The sequence below is a fragment of the Chelonoidis abingdonii genome, chromosome 16 (genome assembly GCF_003597395.2).
Source record: "Chelonoidis abingdonii isolate Lonesome George chromosome 16, CheloAbing_2.0, whole genome shotgun sequence".
Lineage (NCBI taxonomy): Eukaryota > Metazoa > Chordata > Testudines > Testudinidae > Chelonoidis > Chelonoidis abingdonii.
In genome coordinates, this window is record NC_133784.1 from 3761470 (window position 1) to 3785545 (window position 24076).

General features: G+C 44.8%; 1 protein-coding gene across 1 annotated transcript in view; it reads right to left on the reverse strand.

Annotated features, from left to right (window-relative positions):
* Positions 1–1377: 1377 nt before the first annotated feature.
* Positions 1378–24076, reverse strand: part of SUFU (SUFU negative regulator of hedgehog signaling) — a 112748-nt gene continuing 90049 nt past the window's right edge. Inside the window, exons 8-11 of the mRNA XM_075072970.1 lie at positions 17280–17414; positions 15266–15404; positions 2905–2973; positions 1378–2074 (exon numbers count right to left, since the gene is read on the reverse strand). Coding sequence (XP_074929071.1) covers positions 2036–2074; positions 2905–2973; positions 15266–15404; positions 17280–17414 — 382 coding nt within the window. The 3' untranslated portion in view covers positions 1378–2035. The remainder of the gene's footprint in view (positions 2075–2904; positions 2974–15265; positions 15405–17279; positions 17415–24076) is intronic.

Here is a 24076-nt window from a genome sequence, read left to right on the forward strand (position 1 = left end):
GTAACCCCAAAACTCCTGATCCCAGAACCAGCGTTGGGCCATCTTGGACAGCTGTCTGAGTAGTCCTTAGAATGTACTAGGCTGACCGTGACTTTAACATGCACGTGCCAGAACAGCTCCGTCAAAAACAGTTTTGCTGTGGGATGTACTGAACTGCTGGCAAGGAGAAACAAGATGACTGGCTCGCTCAGAGAGTCAGTGTCCCTGCATCAGTTTGTTTGAACAGGAAGCAAATGGAAGGGTGTCTGCATTAAGGGTAAGCCCAGGCATAGCCATGCTGGGGGGCAGCGGGGTTTGGGGCTATCATGGAGTTACAGGATAAGCGTCTCAAAGGAGGAAAAAGATCCTAACTCCATTTCATTTTTGCTTCCCGCTGCTGGTTCTGCAGAGGAAAGTCAGAGTGGAAAAAGATGTCAAGAACAGAAGGGCGGGGGAGAGATGCAGGGCTGATTAACATGACAAATTCCTAGATGTGTACAATGGCAGCCTATTTATTTAAAGCTGGCTCTAGTGTTTTAGGGCTTGTCCGGACTACACATTTGCCCCATTCATAAACATGCAATGAGCTGATCTTGAAAGCTGTTCCAGGGAGTAGGATTGTCCCAGTCACCCCCAGCTTGTGCAGACAAAGCACGGGAATTTCTGGAAAATTAATTGCTGTGTTTTGAAAATTCTGCTGCATGCACAGCCTAGCCCCAGCTGATAGAAGGATTTTACCTGGTATTTGAACAGGGGCCTCTGCCCAGGGTTCTGCCTTGACTAGGGAGGACCGTCTAAATGAGAGATGCTAAATTCAGAACTAGTGCAGTGAGTTCCTTTCCCACGAAAGTTCTTGGGCCAAATTCAGTGGGGACACAGGTGCCCATGTAAACTATGGCTGTGTCTACACTGCAGCCAGGTGTGAGTGGCGGCTCCCACAAACCTACCCACAGTAGCTGTACTCCTGCTAGCCCGCGAAAATGAGATGCAAGAACGTCGTGGAGTGGGCTTCAGCGTCAGCGGCACAAGCAATTGCTTGTCTATGAAAACACGAGCTGCCATTCACCCCCCACCACCACAGCGTAGACTTGCCTATGTTTGGTAGAAGGGTGCTGGAGAGTGGGCATAAGTAGTAAAGGACCCCGAAATTAACCTTCCACCATTCGAGTAATTGTATTTTTGGGGCTAAGTGGACACTCAATTTCACTCCTCTAGTGAATAAAAACTGGTGCAAGTTACACTACTTGGCCAACCATTTTACAACCCTCTGTATAACCTGCACCCTTATTTTTGATCACTATCTGATTTCGCCTATGGGCCCCTCTTCCAGCTCTAATGTCTCACGCACTTAACAGACAACCATTCTAACGTTAACGAAGAGACACAAAGACACAGCACGAGTTTCTGAGGTGCTCAGCCAGACTTGTGTGGTGTTGCAGTTGGTATTCATTTCACCTTCACCTGGCTCATTACACCATGAAGGAAAGGTTCTTTTCCTAGAACCCCAAATCGGATTTTCATTCTACCTAGTTGGATACCGGCAACAGCCAAAGGCTTATGAAGTCCAGTGGGATTTTGGGTGATGAAAGATCATAACAACCTAAAGTATCCCCCACCTCTTTTCTTTTAAGCTGGGAAGGTTCCAAAATGGTAACGTCAGAGAAAAATACGTCAGAAAACATTTTAAAATGAGTAATGTCAAAGCAATGTGGAAGCCAGTGTCTCATCCTTTGTCTGGCACTACAGAATCACCCTACGTACAGCATTAGCTTCCCAATAAAGCTAGGGAACACTAGCCCCTAGCAAAAGGGACTCCAAAATGGTCACTTCTGTGCTAGCAAGTCCCTGGCACAAATGATCTTTGGCTTAGGTTTAAATGGACAAGAGCTGGCCAGGTAATTCACTACACTGCTAGCGAGGTGCTTGATCCACTGCTGCGCTCGTTCACAGGGCATATATAACCCTGGCATTACGTCAGCTCAGGGTTAAACAACTAGAGCACTGAGGTTTTTCTGGGAGGCGAAGCAGGGAGGGACAGAGGGACAGAAGGGCTATTTTACAAGCCTAGAAAAGTTTCTTTAGAGTCCGCAGGGAGCTGTAAAAAATGGGATAAAAATATTACATGTCATTGCTGCCACTGCTCTGTGAAGTGAGGCAGGATATTCATGTGGAGTGCAGGGGAGAGCTGGTGTTAAATGCTCCTGGAGACTGGGTCACACGATGGGGAAAGTCTGTCACCGTGGTGCATCCCCTGCTGCTGCGGCTCAGCACTGCCGGCTGGCCGTGTGTGTGTCTGTGCACCACACACAAACTTAACAGAGTTTGGGAGGGAAGTGAACTAATGAGGGACAAGCAGCAGTCCCTCCCTCCCCATCCATAAGAGGTTCTGAAGTGCAATATGAAGTGGCAGCAAATATGCTGGGTGTTCCGCATTGCTCTGCAGGCCCCAGCATGAAGTGTAGTTAGCGCCACGGCTGCACAGAGGATGTACAAAGGGGTCATTTTCAGCCATGCTGCTGCAGGGGGCACATGCTGCATCCCAGTGCGGTGGCCAGGGCTGCCACACAGCTCTGCTCCACTGGGGCTTTGGCTGGGGGATGGCAGCATCCCAATTGCTGCCGAGACCCCGCCAGTGAAGGCTACCTGGGGAAGCGTGCCGAATCAGTGCATTCTGCAGCAGCGATGGCCACAGCCTCGCTAGCCAACACCCCCCACTTTTGGGGCAGTGTTGGATGAGCTGCAGGTCCCCAATTGCCTCCACAGTCCCTTCTCTTCCGGGTGGCCTGGTTTATGTAAGCAGGCTCAAAGGATGGCTGAGCCCTGAAGCTGTGGGAAGGGCTGGAAACTGCCAAACTCCAAAACTAACAAAACAAGTGAACTGGGCAGCTTTTCTCTCGGCCAGATATGGGAGCATCGCAGCCTTACTTCCTCTGGAGAGGTCAGATCTTCTAAGTCTTCCAGCATTCTTTCTACGAACTCTTCAGTCAACAGGATCTGCAAGGGGGAGACACTAGTTTACTCTTTTACACTCCAAGCTTTATGTAATTGCCAAGCAACAGACGCCTTTCTTCTGTACAGAGGAGAGACTGTGCATACTTTTCTTTGGCGACACAAAGGTTTGAGGCCTCTAGCTCCTGGCTTTACTCCCCCCCGCCCCACAACCCCAACCACTGCAAAAAATGCTAAGATTACAAGGCAATCTTTTGCTACCATCAATTATCTCCCTATGTCTAAAATTAGAGGCTCAGCTTCAGAGAGGAAGGGAGGAGGGAGGCTGGGGAGGGCAAAAAGGGGTCAGGCGAACAATTGGAAAGAAAGGCAGTGGGAAACAGGACATTTTCATTGTCACAGTGGAGTTTAAAGTCTCTAATATAATTGGGCTACAGCTGGTGGAGGGGGACAGGGTGAGACAACTTGGAACCTGCACAGAGTCTGCATTTTGGGCACCTCGAGGACTCTGATCTGGAGACCTGGCTTGTTAAATGGTGTATCATTTAGAAAAAACACAGATTCAGCAGGGGAGGCATTCAGAGAGGTGCCCAAGCCAGGAGTGGAAGGGTGTGGGATACGCAGCCTGGCTCTCGGACTCGGCTCAGAAAACCAGTCCTTGGTCCTTCCCAAATGTGCAACTCCCCCAACTCCCAGTCAGAATTGCTCCCTCCTCCCCCTAGCCGTGCTAGTCGGTGTGAGAGTTTAGGGGAGTGGTAGAAGGGGAAAGGCTCAGGCTTTTTCCAGGAGAGGACTAGCAAACGTGAAGTTCCTTGGACAATAACTTCTGACTACACACCCCCAAAAATAGAAGGCCAGACCCTAGCGGGTGTAAGTCAGTCAGATATGCTCACTGACATCAGCTGGACCCAAGTAGTAAGTGCGGAACCAGGATCCTCCCTCACCCTTTTTTTAAAAAGAAACATGCCATATCAGAAGGTGCCCGCACACACAGCTTCTCTTCAGCATGGCTTTTAGAGGGCCAGAGCTGAATGCAAGCCCTGCTGAGGTGGGGTAGCATGATGGAGGGAAGCAGTCAAGGAGAAGGAAATCACCACCACACATGCGTCCGGTGAGGGGTGCTGGGTGTGGTGTTGCAGGATTTGAGTATACAGCAGACTATTCATTTTGCAAATTGCAGCTCACAGCTCTGTTCTTTTTCTGCTTCTCCTTGTGTTCCTTTTTCCTCCCTTCATTCCACCCTTTCCTTTTACAGTCTGTCTCCAGCACCTCTCCATCCTATAGTGACCAGCATTCCCGCTTTGCTTCTCTCCTCTGCCTGCATTGCATTCTCCCTCCTCCTCTGCTCACTCCTTACTCATCCTCTCCAAATCCACTCATGGGTCCCCCACTTCCTCCCCTTTGGCCCCTCAGCTCTGCATTCCCTGTCCAAGAGCTCAGACAACTCTCCCCAGCTTCCAGTACTGAAAAGGAGCAAGGCCAACCCCCAGTTCCACCCCTTTTCTGCTCCCCTCCAGCTCCAAACTGGAGATCATCTCAGTGCTGCGTGCTGACAGCCTCCCTTGCAGCATGGAGCTCGCCAGGGGAAGCGCATAACAGCACTGATGCTGCAGATTCCCTCGTATGTTCTGATCTATATACTAGGAGCCCGTGGCCCACAGTCTGAGAATCCCTGAATTGGCTAGATGGACAGAAAAAGCACTGGCCACTCAAGCTACTATCATACATGGCAGTGGCATTGGACAAAAAGGAAGACCCTGTCTCTGCTCCAAAGAGCTTTCGGTCCAACTTAGAGTTTAGATTCAGTACCCAGTTTGTGGTGTGGTGTGGAGCCACTCCTGAAGCCCAGTGGAAGCTGTGGCAACGGAGTCAGGGGCATCACATCACAGACCCACATGCTCCATGAGGCTTTTTGGCTACAATCAGATGATTCTGTGTCTATTATTGTCTACGCTGGGCCTTAGACGGTCATCTCTTTGGCTGGCACACTAAACCCAAACATCTATGAGAACTATAGCAGGGCTGGTTTATACTGCTGTGGGCAAGTTCTTTGGCGGAGATGGTAGCCCTGGCGCACGCTGAACTGGAAATACCTGTGTCTCAATGAAAGGTTTGAAGAACCTAAAGGGGTTGCTTACTCAGAAATACAACCAAAGCCATCCGTGCTCAGAAACAGAACAGTCACCTGCATAGTTAACTCAGAAGATGGTGCAGCTAGCAAGGGCTGTCTGGGGAGGGCTCTGTATGTAGCAGATCAGCTTCTGTTCAGCCTGGCAGTGAGTGGAGAGTGGAAGAGAGGATACAGCAGACGTAGCAAACTACACAGCAGCAAATAAGAGGAAGAAACCAGCACCCAAAGCAATCAGTTGAGTGGGCAAGGAGGAATACATATTCAGTAGTGACACAGATGAGCAAAAATGAGAAGAAAAAAAAGATGGATGCAGGCAGTGGAGATAGCAAGAATGATTCCTATTGCTACATCTGATTTTTATCAAATACATGGTTAATAGGGAAGGAGCCCAAGGGACATTTCTAGGGTGTCAGAGGAGAAAGAGGAAGGAGAAATATACGCACAAATGAACCAATCTCATTGCAGGCCAGAGAAGAACAAGGTGGGGAATGAAAAAATTCAGTGGGGGTGAGCAAGGAAGGATGTGTACAGAATAAAGAGCAAAGGTGCAGCCCTTAGGGTAAACCACCATGGTTTAGATCCTGGAACAAACGTATGTGGAGTATCTAGACTAGCATTTGCAATTGTGTTCGTTAACTTTAGTTAGCCAGCAATCAACTAACTCCAGTTGAAACAAGAGCACAAAGTCTCTTAGCCAGCACAGTTCTGGTCCTGGGTGAACAGGGCCTCCTTTCCTGTGAAAGCAGCTTTGGAAGCCCGAAGCAGCCAAATGCATAGTGTGCCCTTGTGTCTCATGAATGCTTGTAAGCCATCTTTTAAAAAATGGGTTTGCTAGACCAGGTAGCGGGGGGAAATCTTCACCATCGTACACTCTGGAGGGTGCTGGGGATAGGTACCCATTACCGTAGCATTTGGGTATGTCTAACTGTTGAAAAGATTTAGAGACTAAAGATACAGCTACACTGGATACATGCTGAAACCAGGTTCCTCCCAACAGAATTAGCCCAACCAAAATGCAATAAAGACATCAAAGCAGGAACGCAGAGACCAGCGGATCCAATCCTTGTGATCAGCAAGTAGATCTTCATACAGAGGAGAGCTCTTTTTATTCTGATACAAAGAGCCTGAAAATAAATTAAAATCAATACCAACTGCCCTCTCACACACAATACTTCCTAGGTTTGTAGCCCTCTTAGCATGCCCGTGCCTGCAGATTACACCACCACATTAATACCATGCACGTTGTGTGTGTGTGTTAAAGGTGACAGTCCAGCAAATAAACAAGACAGACCGTCATAGCTTTAGGCATCTAATTTAATTTCCTTTGGGATGTAAACCTTAGAAGCTCACACTGAGCAAACAGGCCCTGTTCTTCGTGTATTTCAGACCTGAACCCAGAGTCTTCCTCTGAGTTCGTTAGCAGATCGTATCAACAGGATACTGCAGGGAGATCATAAATGATGGAGCAGCTTATTTGCTCTCCAAAGAACAACACAGACTCTCTGTTGTAATGCAGCTATGGGAAAGTCTGTGCAATCTGGAGGCCAAATTAAATGGTTTGCTGCATATTCAAACCTGGATGTGCCTCACCTCAGAGTAAGCCTTTCCTATGTGAAATCTTTTGGCCATGAGTGGGGAAGAAAACAAGCGCTAGGGTACCTGTTAGCATTCACTCTGATGTCAAAGAAGCCCCATAGATTCATAACAGTGTTTTCATAGTTCAACAACTGTTCGCGTTCCACCCTATGGACCTGCTGCAATCAGTTTCACACATTGGAGTGTAGTTTTGCCTTTGTAATGCTTGTCTGCAATATTCACAAGCAACAGCTAAAGAGGCCAGCCGAGGTTTCGAAAACATTTCCTTTAACACCACACAACCACGGACATGCCAGGAGCTTTTTGGGCCAGATCCTGAGTTCCCGCCCACAACTTGCAGCTATGAGGATCAGGCTCCATTTTGTACGAGCTGCGGCTCTGCAAATCCCTTGCTACATTCTTACACATATTGCTTCCAAAACCATAGAAGAGAAAATCCGCAATTTTATCCCTAAACTAGAAGTGTCAAAACTGCAACTGCAGGTCCAAAGTTTGGCAACCCCTATTGAAACTTGTGTGTGCTCAGCCATGTTACAACTGCTATATTATGGAAGGATTAAAATCGCTATGGTTATGTAATGCACTGGCTTTGTGTGTGATGTTTCCCTCTAGAGCAGTAGTTCTCAAACTTTTTTTTTCTGAGGGTCTCAGCAAACCACTTAATGATCTTTCCAAATGTTGTTTGTACTGTTAGCTAACTATTGTAAAGTGATGGATGTGCCCTCTCTCCCCTGTTGCAGGAGCCCTTGAGCTGGGGCAGGGAAGGAGGGGTGGTCTCGCTTCCCCCACCAGCAGCTACAGAGCTGAAGCTGGGAAGGAGGGCCATCTCCCCAGCTCCACGGCTGCCATGGAAAAAGTCGCCTTTCTCTGGCAGCCGCAGCCCTGCACATCCCAAATTCCCCCCATCCCCTCTTCTCATGCCACTACCTCCTCCCATCAATCCCCAATTCCCCCGCCTCACCTTATATGTGCGTCTTCTCCAGAGTCCAGGCACCTAATTAGTGAAGCCATGCCTGCGCAGTTCCACTAAATAGATGGGTGGCCCTTCATCCTCTTGTGTGCGACCATCCAGGCACGCACCTTAGAGGGAACTATCCGCGGACCACCTGAATGGAGCTTGCAGACCACAGATGGTCCACAGACCAGTCTGAGAACCTCTGCTCTGGAGGTTAGCCTCAGCAGCCATAACAGTCTGCTGCTTACTAAACTAATGGAATTACTCCCACAGCTCAGGTGGGAGGAGGTTTGTACTCTCTATACTGAATGTCCAAGGGTTGATCCCCACTGATGACAGATACCTACACTGTTAGCATGATTTTTTTGTACTTAACCAGTGATGGTATGCACAAACTGTATATCATGTGTGTGACTTGGTGCTCAATATCAAGATTCAGTCTATTAACCACATCTGTCAAGTTGCAGATCAACCTACATACTACAACGACTGGCACTCAAATACCACATAAGGCTAATCTAAGGCTATGATTTTAAGTCTATAGGTGCAACTGCATGACTAATGCATGATCTCACTTCTGGGGTTCAAATCTATTGAAAGGGCTTGAAATTCTTAACTTGAAACAGGCTGGCTCTGACCCCAGGCTACAATAGTACATTTCACACAGCTGTTTATAGTCTGCCCCAGTTGGTAAATCTCTGATCAGGAAAGAGTCCCCCAAATTCAGCTGGCAAGCAGACCAAGCACCTTTCATCTTCAGAATGCCTGGCTTGTAAAATGGTATAATATACCCCAAAGTAAGTTATACAACATGCCCTTAAGAAATCCTCCATCTATAAAGCTGATGCTTCTAGACTAGATGAGCCAGCAGATCCAAAGTTTGTGGCCTGCTTCCCTTCATCAACAACATGGCTAATTTCCTGCAAATCTTGGGAGCAGACAGCACGGAAAGTGTTCCTGCTGAATTTCTGCCATTAATACTGTACAGCAGAAGAAGGAATTCCTTTAATTCAAAAGGCACCTAATCAAACTCCTTGTAAATAGTGCTCTGTGCCATGAGCAGACCCCCTGCTCTCTTATCTACCCTCCCCATTTCATTGTGTTGTCTCTCATTTAGATTGCAAGCAGCTCAGGACAGAAGCCTTGTCATTTTCTCTGATGCAACGGCACTATATGAAAAAGGACATGAGTTCTAAACAGACACCCTGCTGTATGATTTCCCTGATAGTTTTCACCAGTGTGTCACACATATAAGTACTGTGAACAAACAATGGGGGTTTCTCTGGGGGGTGGAATCTCATTGCTATACTCCAACGAAACTACCAGACCTTCCCTGTAAAGGAGAAGATAATTACACCTGCCCCGGGCACCATATTGCTGCATTCAGGGATCTTACATGAGGATTCCAAATGCTATCTACCAGGAGGGTCTCTATGTGCACTAAGGAACTGCTAGGACTCCCCTACTCTGTTTCATCAGCTTTAAAACTCCACCTGGACTGGCCCTGGGGAAGGGTACTTTTTGGAGCCTGTAAACATTGTTCTACTGCTCTTCTGGATAGGATCACTGCTGTGTGACTATGTACAGCTTGGCTCAGCGATGACAAGGGTCTGAAGGGAGACAAGCTAACAGTGCATGCATTTTAAGGGGGCAAGTGTTAAGGAGGGAGAGGACTTCTCTAGGGTGCTACCAGTGGCTGGGAGTAAAGCTAGGGAGTAAAGATCTGACAATAATGGATAATTTAGACTGATTAGCAGGAAAAGCTTCCCGACAGTAAGACGCATTAGGTTGAGGGATAGTCAGTTTCTCTAGGAAGTGGTAAAAATATCTGAGTCATCCAAAATGAGACTGGATGAAGCACTAGAAAATGTAACACAGGAATAATCCTTCATTGGCCTCTAGGGAAGGATCTAGATCAGTGGTTCTCAAACTTTTGTACTGGTGACCCCTTTCAAAGAGCAAGCCTCTGAGTGTGACCCCCCCCCCATAAATTAAATACACATTTAACACTATTATAAATGTTGGATGCAAAGCGGGGTTTGGGGTGGAGGCTGATAGCTTGCGACCCCCCCCATGTAATAACGTCGCCGACCTGAGGGGTCCCGACCCCCAGTTTGAGAACCCCTGGACTAGATGACATAATAGCTTCTTCCATCTTTAATGTATGATCTTAATACAGTCTCATTAAACAATGGGAGGTGATAATACAATGTGCTTCCCGGTTTGCTTGTACAATTTTATCACTTCTATAGTACTAGTGTGATGGATGCTCTAGACACAGTTCTATATTACAAGTATAGCTGGTAGCCATGCCGAGTTTCCTAAGGTTTCCTAAGACTCATAAAGACCCTGTTTTCACCTATTTATAACTTGGCCGCTCTAAGCATTCAGACTGAAATTTCCCATGCCAGTATCTGTGCCTCACTGGAAAGGTTCCAGTAAGAATGATGCCGTCATTTCAGAGAACAAAGTTGAGGAAAAATACTTTTTGACAAAAGTTAAAAAATTCTTACCCTCGTTATGTTGAGAAGCCCTACTGATTCCATGCTTTGGAGGAAGGACTAGACATTTAGCAGAAGGTCCCACTGGTTTCAAGGATGTGCCTTTGCTGACCCCATGAAGATGAACCCAAATTTAGTGGCTTTATAAGCCTCTGAAAATTGCCATTTGTATGTTTCAAAGAAGTTTATTAGTCGCTAGTAACAAAATTCTCTGAAGATTCCATCTTCACTGAGCATGTTCCAGCCCCACAGATCATGCTTCAGCCCAAGGATACCGGGGCTGAGCAGTACTTTTCTTGCCATTATACCTCCCTGCTGTGGTTGCCCAGAGTTGCCCATACAATATTAATTCGGACCTCTTTTGTGTACACATTATGATACAGTCTTCAATTACAGCAGAACCTCAGAGTTATGAACTCACTGGTCAACCATGTAATCAGGCAGCAGCACAGAGACACACAAAATAGCAAATACAGTACAGTACTGTGTTTAATGTAAACCTAACAAAATAAGGGGAAAGTTTAAAGAAAGATGTGACAAGGTACGGAAACTGTTTCTGTGCTTGTTCCATTTAAATTAAGATAATTAAAAGCAACATTTTTCTTCTGCACAGTAAAGTTTCAAAGCTGTATTAAATCAATGCTCAGCTGTAAACGTTTGAAAGAAAGAACCACCATAACATTTTGGTTTGGTGTGTTGCCTGGCCCTTTATTTTCTACTGCACACCATTTACACCTTGCACTGAATCTCTCTCTTAGATATGCTGATAGCCCCTAGCACCGAAGTATTGGAGCACCTCACCATCCGATGCATTTATCTTATGAAGTAGGGCAGTGTTGTTATTCCTCCTTTCACAGATGGGAAACTGAAACACGTAGGTACTAAGGCCAAAATTGTCAGAAGTGTCCACTAATTTTGGGTGCCCAACTTGAGAATCTCTTAGGACCTGATTTTCCAAAAAACTTAGCATTATATAGCACTTTATATATTCAGAGGACAGCTCCCATGAACCTCAGGTGCAGGTTGGGATGCTTTTGCAAATCAGATCCCAAGAAAATTAGGAACATACAATTAGTGACCACATGTGAAGGTTTTAGTTTAAGTGACTCGCCCAGCACCACACAGGAAGTCTTTGGCAGAGGTAGGGACAGACTCCAATTCTCCAGGGCAGTGTTCATCTGCCTTCACTATGAGACCATCCTCTCCCTCCGCCTGCAATCCCCTGCTTCATTCACTACATACCTTCCAATTTGCGGAAACAAATGCTGCACAGGTCCTATAGAAAACAGTTGTATTCACTACACAGCCCTACTTCATTCCCAGAGCCTGGTCCACACAGTGCAGTGAGTGAGATGGGGTCCAGTGGAGAAATCCTGATCATGTAATTGAAGATTGTAGCATAATGTACATGCATAAGAGAGCCAAATTAAGGTTGTACAGGCAGTCTTCAGGCAATTCCTAACTTCAGGGTGCTTGACTGTGGAACCTAATGGACATTTGTACCACAGTGTTTTTTTTAAAAATGTTCTATGTAGATTGGCTTGTATGTTTAACAGATACTGCAGCAAACACTGATGGGTAACATTTACAATGTGCATGATCAAAGCCTCCCACCTCTCTTTCCTAGAACAATGACTGCCCAGAGCAGCAGGAGCAGAAATTATCACCATCACTCACTCTCTCTCTGGAGAGAGTAAGTGCTCCAAGTAAGCAAGATGGGGTCAGAAAGAGTGTGCCTTGTGTTGGGCAGGTAGGGAATGCCACGTTACAGCAGAAATGTTTTGCACAAGCAAGTCCCGACTCCCAGCATTTCAGAGCTAAGGATGGCAATTCCCAGCAGCTGATGCATGCATGTTAACTACCTTTGACACAAGCTACCCTAGGATAACATTAATATGTATTAAAGGTTTGGGCAAACATTATTGGGACGGATTAATTTAAATGGTGAATCTCCACACATACTGTCTAAACATACTCAAGTAAAGGGTTGGGGGGAGCATATGTCACTCTCACTCACCTTGAGCGGGTTTAAAGATAGACAAGTGAGATTTCCAATGAGAGGTTCAGCACATCCAGACAATTTGTCCCAAGAACTTTTAATATATATCAACACCATCCCACATTAATTGTGTTGAAGCCGTTGGGAATTATCAGCCTTAACTCTCTAACCCTGGCAGTCAGGATGGGCACCTCTTCCTTATCGTTTCTTTGCTCACCTGGAGCATTTACTCTCTCCAGATGGGGAAGAGAGGTTTTGCTCAGCATTGTGGTCAGGCTGTTGCCTTGGGACAGCCAGTGTTCTGGGGAAAGCGGAAGGATCAAAAGCCTTGTGGAAGTCTTTGGTCACGCACAATGTTAGAGACTGGCACAGTAGCTGACGCATAGCTGAAATCTCTAGTGTTTACAAGTAGGACTTCGGGAATACGTCTGTACCTTTGTGAATCAAAGTAATTTTTGTATTCAATAATACAAGAGAGAGAGTGGAAGAAGCTAAGAAATAACCCAGCCAGACATGACAGACCTTTATGAGAATTTAGCTTTTATAAATAATTAAAAAGTTACTTTCAGGACAAATATGCCAAGTATTTGGGAAAGGTTCCAGTCTGACAGCTCCGGGAGAATGAAATAATCCCCAGAGCATGGACAGCAGCAGGGCAAACTTCCCCATGTACGCCTCTGCTACTATGCCTTAAACCTGAGCTGGAAGGACGACTTATAGGAATGGGGTGTTCTGTCTCCATGGTCTGTAGTCAGTCCTTGATCCGTCTGCTGAGACTGCAAAAAATGATACCGAATAGTGCCAGCTGCAGTGGTGTTTTGGTGGTATGAACACCTGTCTATTAGGAATGGCACTAGGACTGGACCTACCAAACTCAAGCCATATAACCTAAACAGCCATCAGATGCTAGTGACTTTCAGCCTGCTGTGGAGGTAGGCAAGCCAGAGCCGGAAGTCCATAAAGCATACTACTTTGCCAATCCCACCTTTGACACCTGGTGCCAGAGCACTCCACTCCGGCCCATATCTATAAACAGTGGATGCTGTGTTTAGTCTGCAGGTTTGGATTTTCATTGTAGCAAGGCTCTGCATCAATAGAAGCTAGTAGTCTGGGGCTACTGCACAGACTCGTAATCAGGGCTTCTCAGACCCTCATAAACTGTTCCTTCCCCATGGTATGGAAAAAAGTCTACATCAGGAGAGGCTTGCAGCTTCCCTTCCTCTACACAACTGCCCATTTTAAACTCCTTCACAGCAAGCCGGCACACCACAGTGATCTGCTTTCAGCCACGGACTGATTCCCTCTGGAGCCCATCAATGCCTTTGTGTGGCTGGAGTCTTCGCAGAGTGATGTGAGGATTCCCCTCCAGGCTTTACTCTGATGACACCAGTGCTCTCAGGCCCTGCTACTCCAAAAGCTAAGAGGAGAAACCAGACTTGGGAATTGCCACTATGTCTCTTGCATACCACAACTTCTCTTGCTCCTTAGGCTGAAGCCAATGGACTTGGCTTTAGGACCTCGCATCTTCAATCCCAACCCCTCAGCTGCTGCTCATTCAAAAAAGTGATCCCTCCTTCCTTACATTAAGGCAAGAGCCTCAGGCACCTCACCAGCTCTCCAGAATGTTGGCGCGCCTGCCAGTGTTCCCTGCTGGGCCCTGCCTATCTGCAGTCTGAGCACCTTATCTCTGCTGGCACTAAGCTAAGAGACAGGGCAATGGCCAGCAGCAAGGGGAGCAGGTCCCAGAAGAAGTGAAGACCAAAGAAGTTCCCCAGTATAGGAAGCAAGGTGGGGACTTGCTCCTGCAAAGAGCTCCACCCTACCTCCCAGCCACCAGAAACCTTCCTTCCTTCCCAGCAAATTCATGTGACCCCAGTAAATCTGCAGGTCCTAGTAACAGATGTTTGGGAATTAGCTCGTTCCATAAGGGTTAATATTAGTTATATGCCTGAATGAAGACATAATTATTGCCATTCTCTACCCTTTAGAGGCTACCCGGCAGCTCTACACATAAATACATTTCAGGACGTGGTGTAAACTCAAACAAATACTGTTATGTTTGGAGTTAACAGTCACAAGATCTTGTGTGTCATGTGTTGGCGAGCACAAGCACCAAACAGTGAATGACACACCCCTTAAACCGACCATTCCCTGTCAATCATTGTAGGAGTGCTGCGCTACACAATCAGCTCCTTTAGGCGTTACAGATTTGCATGTATGGCTTCCTGCACATCTGTGAACGTATACATTGTGATGCCTTGAATACTAGCCACAGCCAACTTAATTGTGATACTGGAACAGTGGGATTCTAAATAGTGTTCAAACAGAAGTGCACCTTGGAGGAACAGTGTACAATAAAGAGAGAGAGCGCGCGCGCGCACCAGGCATCTAATTGTTTAGAAATGGAGCTTTCCTCCCAAAGCTATTTTATTTTTGCTTGGCCATAAATAAGACTAGGAAATAGCTATGACATCCTACCATTGGTGGTCTGAAGCTAACCAGAGTTGATCCTTGTTAACATGTGGATGGGGAAACTCCAAGGGAAATCCAGGGTGCTGGTGCAGGAAGTTGTGTGGTGATCTGAGGTGGTGATGGTGCTATAGGATGATGTGCAGCGGTTAGTGCCCTGTTTTGGGGTCAATGTAAGACAGGGCTCCTGAACACTTCCAATCACTAAAGAGCCCATAACTTTTCCCAAGGATTAAGCTGTTAACCCTGATGGCCCTGGCTAACTATTAGTTTAGGTAACTTCATTCTGTCTCCCTAAATTCCCCTATTAGGTTTCACCCCTAAGGTATTTACACGGTAGTGGCAGGAGGCAGGAACCAAAATATGTGGAATTTGTAAAGTGATCCAGGCCTCTGAGAGATGAAAATTGCTGTATCCATTTAAGATATTAGAAATTGCCAATCAATGTTTTATATTTCAAATTCCATTCACCTAATGAGGAATAGTTCTACATTTTTAATAATTTCTGGAACTACTGAGAGTATCATATAATAACCAGGTGTTGGTTGTCAGAGAAGCTGCAGCAGGATGTTTAGCTTTGTTATAAGATTTGTAGGTCAGAGAAACCTGCACACAGGGATTGTTTTTTGAAGGAACTGAAAAGGAAGGAGGTAAAAGAGGAAGAAGGAAAAAAAAGAGGCTCTTACTTGTAACCAAGGCCCATGTGCTGCATAAGGATGCTCCTCTGTAGCAAAGGCTCCTTCTACTCCTGTCGATACAAATGTGATTGCTGTATCCCCTGTAATACTTTTATATGTAAAGTGCCGTCCATGTAACAGCCTGCCCCTGGAGAATAGAACACACGTATAAACGGAGGTCATAAGCAGGTCAGTACAGACCCACTCACAAGATATACACTGGAGCATCTGTGATCACTTTTAGGAATACATCACATCCCAGTAACCACTAATTCTCAGTGAATGTACGAAGAACTTTCACAGCCTTGTCCCTTAGTGCGGGTCACAAGTCTCTTCTGGAACTCTGGAAGTGCACATGTGCTCTCACATCCTCAGACCCAAGGCCCACTTCCACATTACAATGCTTCTAGCCCAGGAAGACTGAATGGGACTTTATTCACATCCCATTTTCACCAGTCCCTGCCATTGATGCATAAGGCACAGTACTCCCAACTCCATCAGCTCAGAGAACACCAGCAGAACCGAGTCCAGAATTCACATCTCTTCTGCGGTGGTGCAGAGCAGTCCCACTAGGATAACTCCTACACATTAATAGCTCATGTTATATATTAATCCATTACCTTGTAACTTATTAAATTTAGTCTGTGCCAGTTGAGTCATGTTAAATAAAACGTTTAGGAGAAGAGATACATGTTTGTTCATCTATAATAAATAATACTTAATTGCAATGGTGCTTTCCGTGTGGGAATCTCAAGTCACACCAAAGGCATTAAAGTTCACAGCCTCAGGGAGATGTGAGTATGTTATCCCCATTTTACAGATGGAGCTAATTAAGGCACAGAGGAGTTAAGTGACTTCCCATGTGACCTGGTGTAAACAACTAGGGATAGAATCCAGATCCTATTCCCATCCCTGTGCATTAGCCACAAGTCTATCTTTTCTGGACATCCGGGAAAAATAATCCAAATTAACAAAAGGCGTGAATTTGAAGTGGATTAGTTAAATCATATTAAATCCCTGTGCGGATGCTATTAATTAGAATTAAAGTGGCATTAATTTTGAATGACGGCGTTCACACAGGTGTTTAAGGCGGTTTAACTAATCCTTTGCAAATTCACACTTTTTGTCATTTGGATTAACCTTCCTGGATGCACCCATGTACACAAGCCCTTAATTTATGATGTTGCACAATTCAAATCATAAATATCTAGTGATATCAGGCTGACCAGTACATCTGAGAGAAAAGAGTTTAGAGGCAAGTTACTGCATCCTTTATTGCATTTTTAATTTTAAAGTACTCAACAAAAATTATTATTGTTAACTCAATAAGAATTAGCGGCCTTCAGTTTATTCAAAGACCAGAACTCTCCTATAATTTCTGTCAAAAGCATTTAAACAAAAAAAGTCATTAGCTGAATTTTCTGGAGATTTAGACAGGTCATTAACTGGCCAAAACCCTGATCATCTCCTTAGGTGCAACTTCTCAAGATACAACCTTTACAGTGTATGTGCAGTGCAACATGTGCATTTAGGGATACAAATGACACAATTTGCATATACAAAACTGTGTGCACAACTGATGGCAAATGTTTGTCTATAACTGCACAAGTTAAAGTTAATGTCTTAAGGGATTTATGTGACAGGATCGTAGGAGCCATCCCTTAGTTTGATAAGATACTTAGCAGCATTAGTCTGATCAAAAAACCCTGTTGTTTCAACCCCCAACATAAAACATGGGAAACAATTTTGGCATGATGACCTTATGTGCACAACAGAAAGACAAGGTGGATGAAGTAATATCTTTCATTGGACCAACTTCTGTTGGTGAAAGAGACAAGCTTTTGAGCTACACACAGCTCTTCCTCAGGTCTGTGGATAGTGTCATCGGTTTCTAATGTTTCTGGCAGTGTCTCAGCTCTGTTTTTTTTAAATCTATACAGGATCATCTGTATGAAGAAACAAGGTCACAAGGCAGAATTGCAGCCATTAAAGCAGAGCTCAGAAAGAAACCATCTCCTCTCACCTTAGACAAAGTGGAATCAGTGCTCCAGACTCCTGGTTGAATTTCAGGTGCACGCTCTCAAGCTGTCTTGTGCGGATTAGCTCATGAGGAATGATAGCTGCTGAGCTCTCACTCTCTAAACTATCCTTACGGCTTCTAAGAGAAAAAACAGTGTACCTATTTAGAACCTGAGACCCACATTCCAACTATTGTCAGCCTTGTGAAAAGACAGCAGAAAAATTCAATGATTATTTAGAGCAGTTCCATGAAAGGGTCTAATGGAAGGACACAACAACAGCTTGCCAGAAGGACATAGCTAATTTGCAAGCCACCCGTGTCTGCATTTTACAGCGTGGCCCACAGACTACTGATCCTAGCATGCAATGCTTCATCTTGATCTAGTGACCTTAAAAGTTCTGGAAATAAAGTTTAATAAAGAATGGGAGTAAAATTATACAGTGAAGCCAGAAGTACGACAAAAAGTTCTGTAAGGTACAATGCTGTATGGGCAGAGGCAAAGCCTGTGGGACCTAGCAGGTCACCCCACACCCCATTTCTAGTATTCTTAAAGAAACGGTGCTGTCTGGAAAGCTCTGTGCTGTCCCGACTAACTGCTATAGAAGCTTAGCGTTAAGAGACCTATAGTAAAGAGACAATCTGAATCAACCCAACCCTTTTCCTTCATCAGACCAACCAAAGGCTTTAGATGTTGCATAACCAGTTCTTAAACACGCTAACTTCTGCTAGCATTAAGTACAATATTCAAAGTACAAAAGCCACACACACAATTTACAGAATATTTGTAGACCGTTTTCCCTTTGAAGTAGAGCTGCTTTAAACAATGCAGTCTTTATACTATATTTTACAAGGGCAGTACATTACACAAGGTAATGTTGTTTAACTTAGAGGTTACATTCTGCAGTTACGAATTTCACAAGACAGAATCTTCAGTATAATCAGGTATATATCTCAAAATATCGAATCATAAACTAAAATACTTTATATGTTCAAACAGTAGCATTATAATTCCTTGTGTGTTTGTAGAGAACACAGGAAAAGATGGTGCTTGATTCAACAATCTTACATGCAATAGGAAAACCCTTCCCCCCAAAAGACATCAAACGAAAAGCATTGAGTGATCAGAAGGACTGGGATCGAGCACAGGAAGGGGCGGAGATGGCAAAGAGGCCAACTGGCTGGAAAGGGAGGCACATATAGAATGCCATCAACTTACATGATGTCAGAAGAGACAGGGTTTACATTTCTCTTATCTGTCAATCTTGGTTTAATAGAGGTAACACATTGCTATGGTCTCATCTACACTACACAATCATTGTATTTGGTTGGGGAGAGGAGAGGAGAGAGGAAGGAGACTGGCTGACAACACTCCAAGCACCTGTCCCGACAGTTAAAACATACTTCTAATTTCATTCTGCAATGAATGGTTCTTTCAGACCAAACAAACCATGTTACCATGTCACAGCACAGTTCAGGATCATCATTACAATATGACTTGACCCTTTCTACGTTGCAAGATGGAGCCTTGTCTCAGATGCAGAGTGTGAGAATCATGATGTAACAGCTTGTCCACCACTGTTGATTCGGGGTGTGTCTTCACTGCAGAGTTCACCAGGGCTCTCACTCCCCTCCCCATCCATATCCCTCTCACCTGAGTTTGATGATACTTTAAACTAGGGCTAGCCAGGCTCAACTAAGGCTATCAGCTAAAACCTAAGTGAGGCTTTCACAAGGGCTGGTAACCTACTCCCACTCTGCAGTGAGGAAATAAGCTAAACCACTCGAGTGCTGACAGTCTTCCAATGCCTTTCCAAAATTCCAACCCACCCTCTTGTGCCCAGAAGGGCAGACATGGTCTCCCAGTTGATTGGAAAAGAAGCACAGCAGCACAAGAAACCATGGAATGTGTCCCCTGCAGCCCTAGTGACACACATGGGCGAGTGCAGCACTGGTGAGGACACACAGTAACTGGGCTTTGCAGTGTGACTACTCCCATCTGGGCCAGGCTAACCCAGGTGCTGAGCACCTGAATGCCAATCACCAGGTTAACTCTGCAGCAAAGACACATCCCTTTGTAATCTACCTGGCATCTAAACCTGGGAGTTTAAACTGGTTCAGCAAACATATTTTACAGCTCCATATAGGTGGGGCCTTAAAGCAGTGGAATGGGCCAGACACTGAAGGAAACATTTTACAGTTTGATTACCCAAGAAGTGCATGGTTGATTAATGATCAATTGACCTTAACCTAAGGTTTACCTGAACTTCCTTATCAGATCTTATATACACATGACGCTGTGGGAAAGTCAGGCTTTGTCTACATTGCCAATTGAACCACAAAACTTTTGTGATTCACAGGTGCTTAAAAAGCCTCCCCCCACCAATGCTTCCAAAAGAAAAGTTTTGCTGTAGCAAATGGCAGTGTAAATAGCATGGGCGGTGGGAGGAACAATTTTCATTTACACTGCCTGACAAAACCTTAGCCTGTCACCTAGAGTTTCCAATTATTCATTACCAAGCCCCCCAACAGGATGTCGGCCACCAGAAACATGAGAGATTTTAGACTAAGTTTATCAACTAATATGTACAATAGCAGAATTTGTGTACATGTGGGCATATCCAGAGTTATTCAGCAATTTAGTTAGTAAAGATGAGATTGGGTATTGGCCCTTTTCTACTCAGACTGGTTAATGTTTTGAGCAGCTTCTGCCAGGAAATTTAAGTTTAGACTAGGTATGCATTTACAGAATCGAATTCCATAGCGTTTGCCACAAACCTAAAGCATGCAAGCTCTCTGGGGTTGGGGCCTGTTTTTTGTTTTGTTTTTTATTCACTAGTCTGTACAATGCCTAGCACAATGGGACTCTGATTCCTGATTAGCCCCCACAGGCTCTAATATAACAAACACCACAACTCCATGAAGGCAAGGGCTGGGCTTTGTAGGTCATATCAAAAACTCTTGTTTTTAAATGGTGAATGCTGCTTATGCTTTATGTGCTCACCAGATGACACTAATGCACGCAGGGGTCGGCAATCTTTCAGCAGTGCTGTGCCAAGTCTTCATTCATTCACTCTAATTTAAGATTTTGTGTGCCGGTAATACATTTTAATGTTCTTAGAAGGTCTCTTTCTATAAGTCTATAATATATAACTAAACTATTGCTGTATGTAAAGTAAATAAGGTTTTTAAAATGTTTAAGATGCTTCATTTAAAATTAAATAAAATGCAGAGCCCCCTGGACCAGTGGCCAGGACCCAGGCAGCGTGAGTACCACTGAAAATTAGCTCGCATGCTGCCTTCGGCACCCGTGCCATAGGTTGCCTACCCTGAACTAATGTATAACTTTGAAATACAACAAACGGGTTTTTTCAGACCCTAAATAGTTAAGACTTTACATTAATCAGTAACCAGCCATTCTGTTAACAAGGTGAAGGTGTGAAGCAATTTGGCAGTTAACACTTAAGTAATATCAAATAATCAGCAATCCCTTCAGTTAAAAACCTTTCCCAAATAGTTACCACCCTCGTGTTTGTTGGGTTTTTTTTTTTAAACATGGGTTGTTCCTCTGATTGTGGTCTAGGGTGGGCTCTGTTTATGTTAAAAAGAGTAAAGCTGGGTAGCTGAATCGAGGTTTAGGCCCTGTCTACACTGAAACTTTCTGAACACTTTGTGACATAGGTCGTTCTAGACATGTGTGTCCACACATGATGTAGTTAATACAAGTCACTAGCCACAGTAGCTATGTGCCCTACATCACTGTATTCCTATAATCAAGTTGTAACATGTCTTTTGCTGTCTAGATGTAAACCCACAACTATGAATGTGTAGCAGAGTTGGCCTATTCCCCTCCTTGCATAATAAGGGACCCAAGCACATTGCCCCCAGTGTGGATACTGCTGTTGCTCTGTGCACACATCCCCAGGGCACATGCTCCTCTGCTGAGGTAGTGGGGACAGTTGCCCAGATTTTCCCAAAACGCACCGATATGAACACAGGTAGGTAGCATGATGGGTGCAGACATTGTGGGGGCTGGGTGAAAAGACAGCTACACTGAGGACACAACTCAACCACAGTTTGTTGTAACTGGGTCGGATGAAAGTCACGGCCTGTTTACAACACACTGGGCCTCTACACTAGGAAGCCTATACACATTTCTAGCAACGGTGCAGCTGCGCCGATGTAGTGCTTCTAACGTAGACCTGCCCACAGTTCTCTCAGTGTAAAAACCTAGGGGATGCACAAGTAGTTTTTACCTTGATATAGCTAGTTGGGGTAAAAAAACTATCCATGTCTCATCTCTGCTAGGATTTTACCTAGACACAGCTAACTCAAGGTACAAAACGCCTCACCTTCTTTTGCAGTGAAAAAAAAGCCTTGGACTTCTTTTTAAATTCTGTCTCGGTTTTCCCATCTGAGAAGTGGAGCTACTTCCCTCGATTGCAATAATTAACAGAGTGGTGTTTACAAAGTGTTTTGAGATGCTCCAATTGAAGGCGCTACAGAAAAGCCAAGAATTAGATCTGACTTGCAGATTATCGAGTGTGCACTGGACACACAACTCTGCAAGAGACATTAACATTCTTTCAGCAGGAATGGAAATCTTTGTTCTGGCCCATAGAAAGGGTGACGGTCCAGATGAGGGGTTGATGGAATTGCTGGGGCGTTATTAGTCAGAAGCTCATGGCGTGGCTTTCCCTGCCATGTCTAGCTTGTAGTTTCAAATTTTAAAGGAGAGTTTAGAAACACTTTAGTTTCTAGCACCAAGATATCCAATTTTATGATTCTGTTTACCCATAACCTTTCACTCCCCCACCCATCACCAAATAAATCAGGAGCAAAGGCTGGTGTAATTTTTAGTGTTATGACTTAGATCAAGCTGACTCTAGATACATTGTTGCAAACTTTGTCTATTCCAGATTTAATACTTCATCCAACTCACATAAATCATTCTTTCTTCTCTATGTCCAGAAAAAACAAGTCGGCAAAAGCCAGGGCTGCAGTGTTTGGAAAGGCAGTACATTTAAATGTAAGCAGGATACTGGAAATGCCCCAGTTTGAGGACTGCACATCTAGCATTTTATAAAATTGGAGGGGAGTTGGAGGAGATTAAAGCACATTTCCAAGTGATTGAAGACTTGTGGGAGGTGTAAGTGTGGGCAGTTGTCAGATTAATTCTTTAGATGATTAAATTCTTTTTGTTTCTTTAAAGCTGTTTGTAGCTGAGTTTGATGTCTTCTTGTTCTGGTTGAGCGTATTGCAGCAGTTACCAAGGTGACTTTAGCTGACTTTTAACTATTTTTTTCCCCCAGCTTCAGTTTCTACCAACAGCCCGAACCCTTTTTTTTCTTTTTAAATCTTGTGAATGAAGATTAACAGCAATAGTAAGCCACATCAGATTTCTAAAGCTGGGCTTCTATAGCACGAGTGGCCAAACACGGATTGGAGCCTCATCTCGCTTCAAGCAGGGAGAAGAGGCCTTGGGGAGACTACAGGCTCCAGAATGTGAGGCTCCATCTTGATCTGAGTGGCAAGAGCTGGGACCTGTAGTCGCCCCAGGCCCTCAGTCCAAATTAAAAGGTGAGGGTGACTGCAATCTGCTTCAATTTATGCCAATTAGCAACCGCCCTTCAGGCTCCCAGAAAATTGGTTGCACAAGTTTGGACATCTCTCCTTTATGAAACATGTCATGTTTATAGCAACCTCTTCTCAAGCTGTCCCAATAGCTATTTTATAGGTTTGGTTGGGGTAAGGCGACTTTCTCTGTGAACAGCAATGCCAGTGATAGGGTGCTGACTTGGGACTCAGGATTCATTGGTGGCTCCGTCACTGACCTGTTCTCTGACCTTGGGCATGTCCCCTCAGCTCTGGGCTTCCAGTGCCCCTCCAACCCTTTGTATGTCTTGTCTATTTACACTAAGCTCCAGGACAGGGACTACCTTAGCATGGCTTTGCATAGTTCCTAGCATAGTGGGGCCCTGAGGACATCAACTGAATGCAGTGCAAGTAGCAACAAGTCACCCCAGCCCCCAAATCCATTTTGAAGATTGTATGATAACTTAATACACTGAGGGTCACTGATTCTTCCTGTAGCTAAAACTGGATTGGAATCAGGAGATGCAGGAATACAACTCGGTTCTGCCACTGACTCCCTGAGGGATCCTGAGCAAATCACACAACTTCTGTATGCCTCAGTTTCCCCATCTGTATAACTGAGATAGTGCTCCCCACATAAGGATGTCATAAGGATTGGCCACTTAATGCTTGTCAAGCACTTTTTGATTCTCAGATTGAGTGAGCTATAGAAGAACAAGCTATAGTATCGGTGACAGCAATATAGTACAACAGGCAGTGCATTTCCAGGTGTTTGCTACACTATGTTGCTGACTAGTCAGTCAATCTTCGGGCCTATGCCTGATGAGATCCCTGAAATGTATTAACACCCCAAAATGCACCTACTTCTGATCTGTGCTGCAATTGTTACTCAGGCAAGACTCCCACTGAAACTAATGGGAGTTGGCTTAAGAATAGTAGATTGAGAAAATAAGCTGGGAGATCATGGAGGACTTTAATCTGAGTGATGTGCTAGAGGACGCATATTGCCAGTACTAAAACATCCCTGGAGTGCCTAAATATTAGAGATGACAGTTTCCTAACTCAAAAGTGTTCCAGCCAACATGGGGGAATCCTGTATTAGATCTCCCATTGACAACCAAAGAGGAACTGATCACAGCACTAAAACATTAATGGTGGTTTCGGTACAAGCAATTATAACTTGATCACATTGATAATGTGCAAACAGA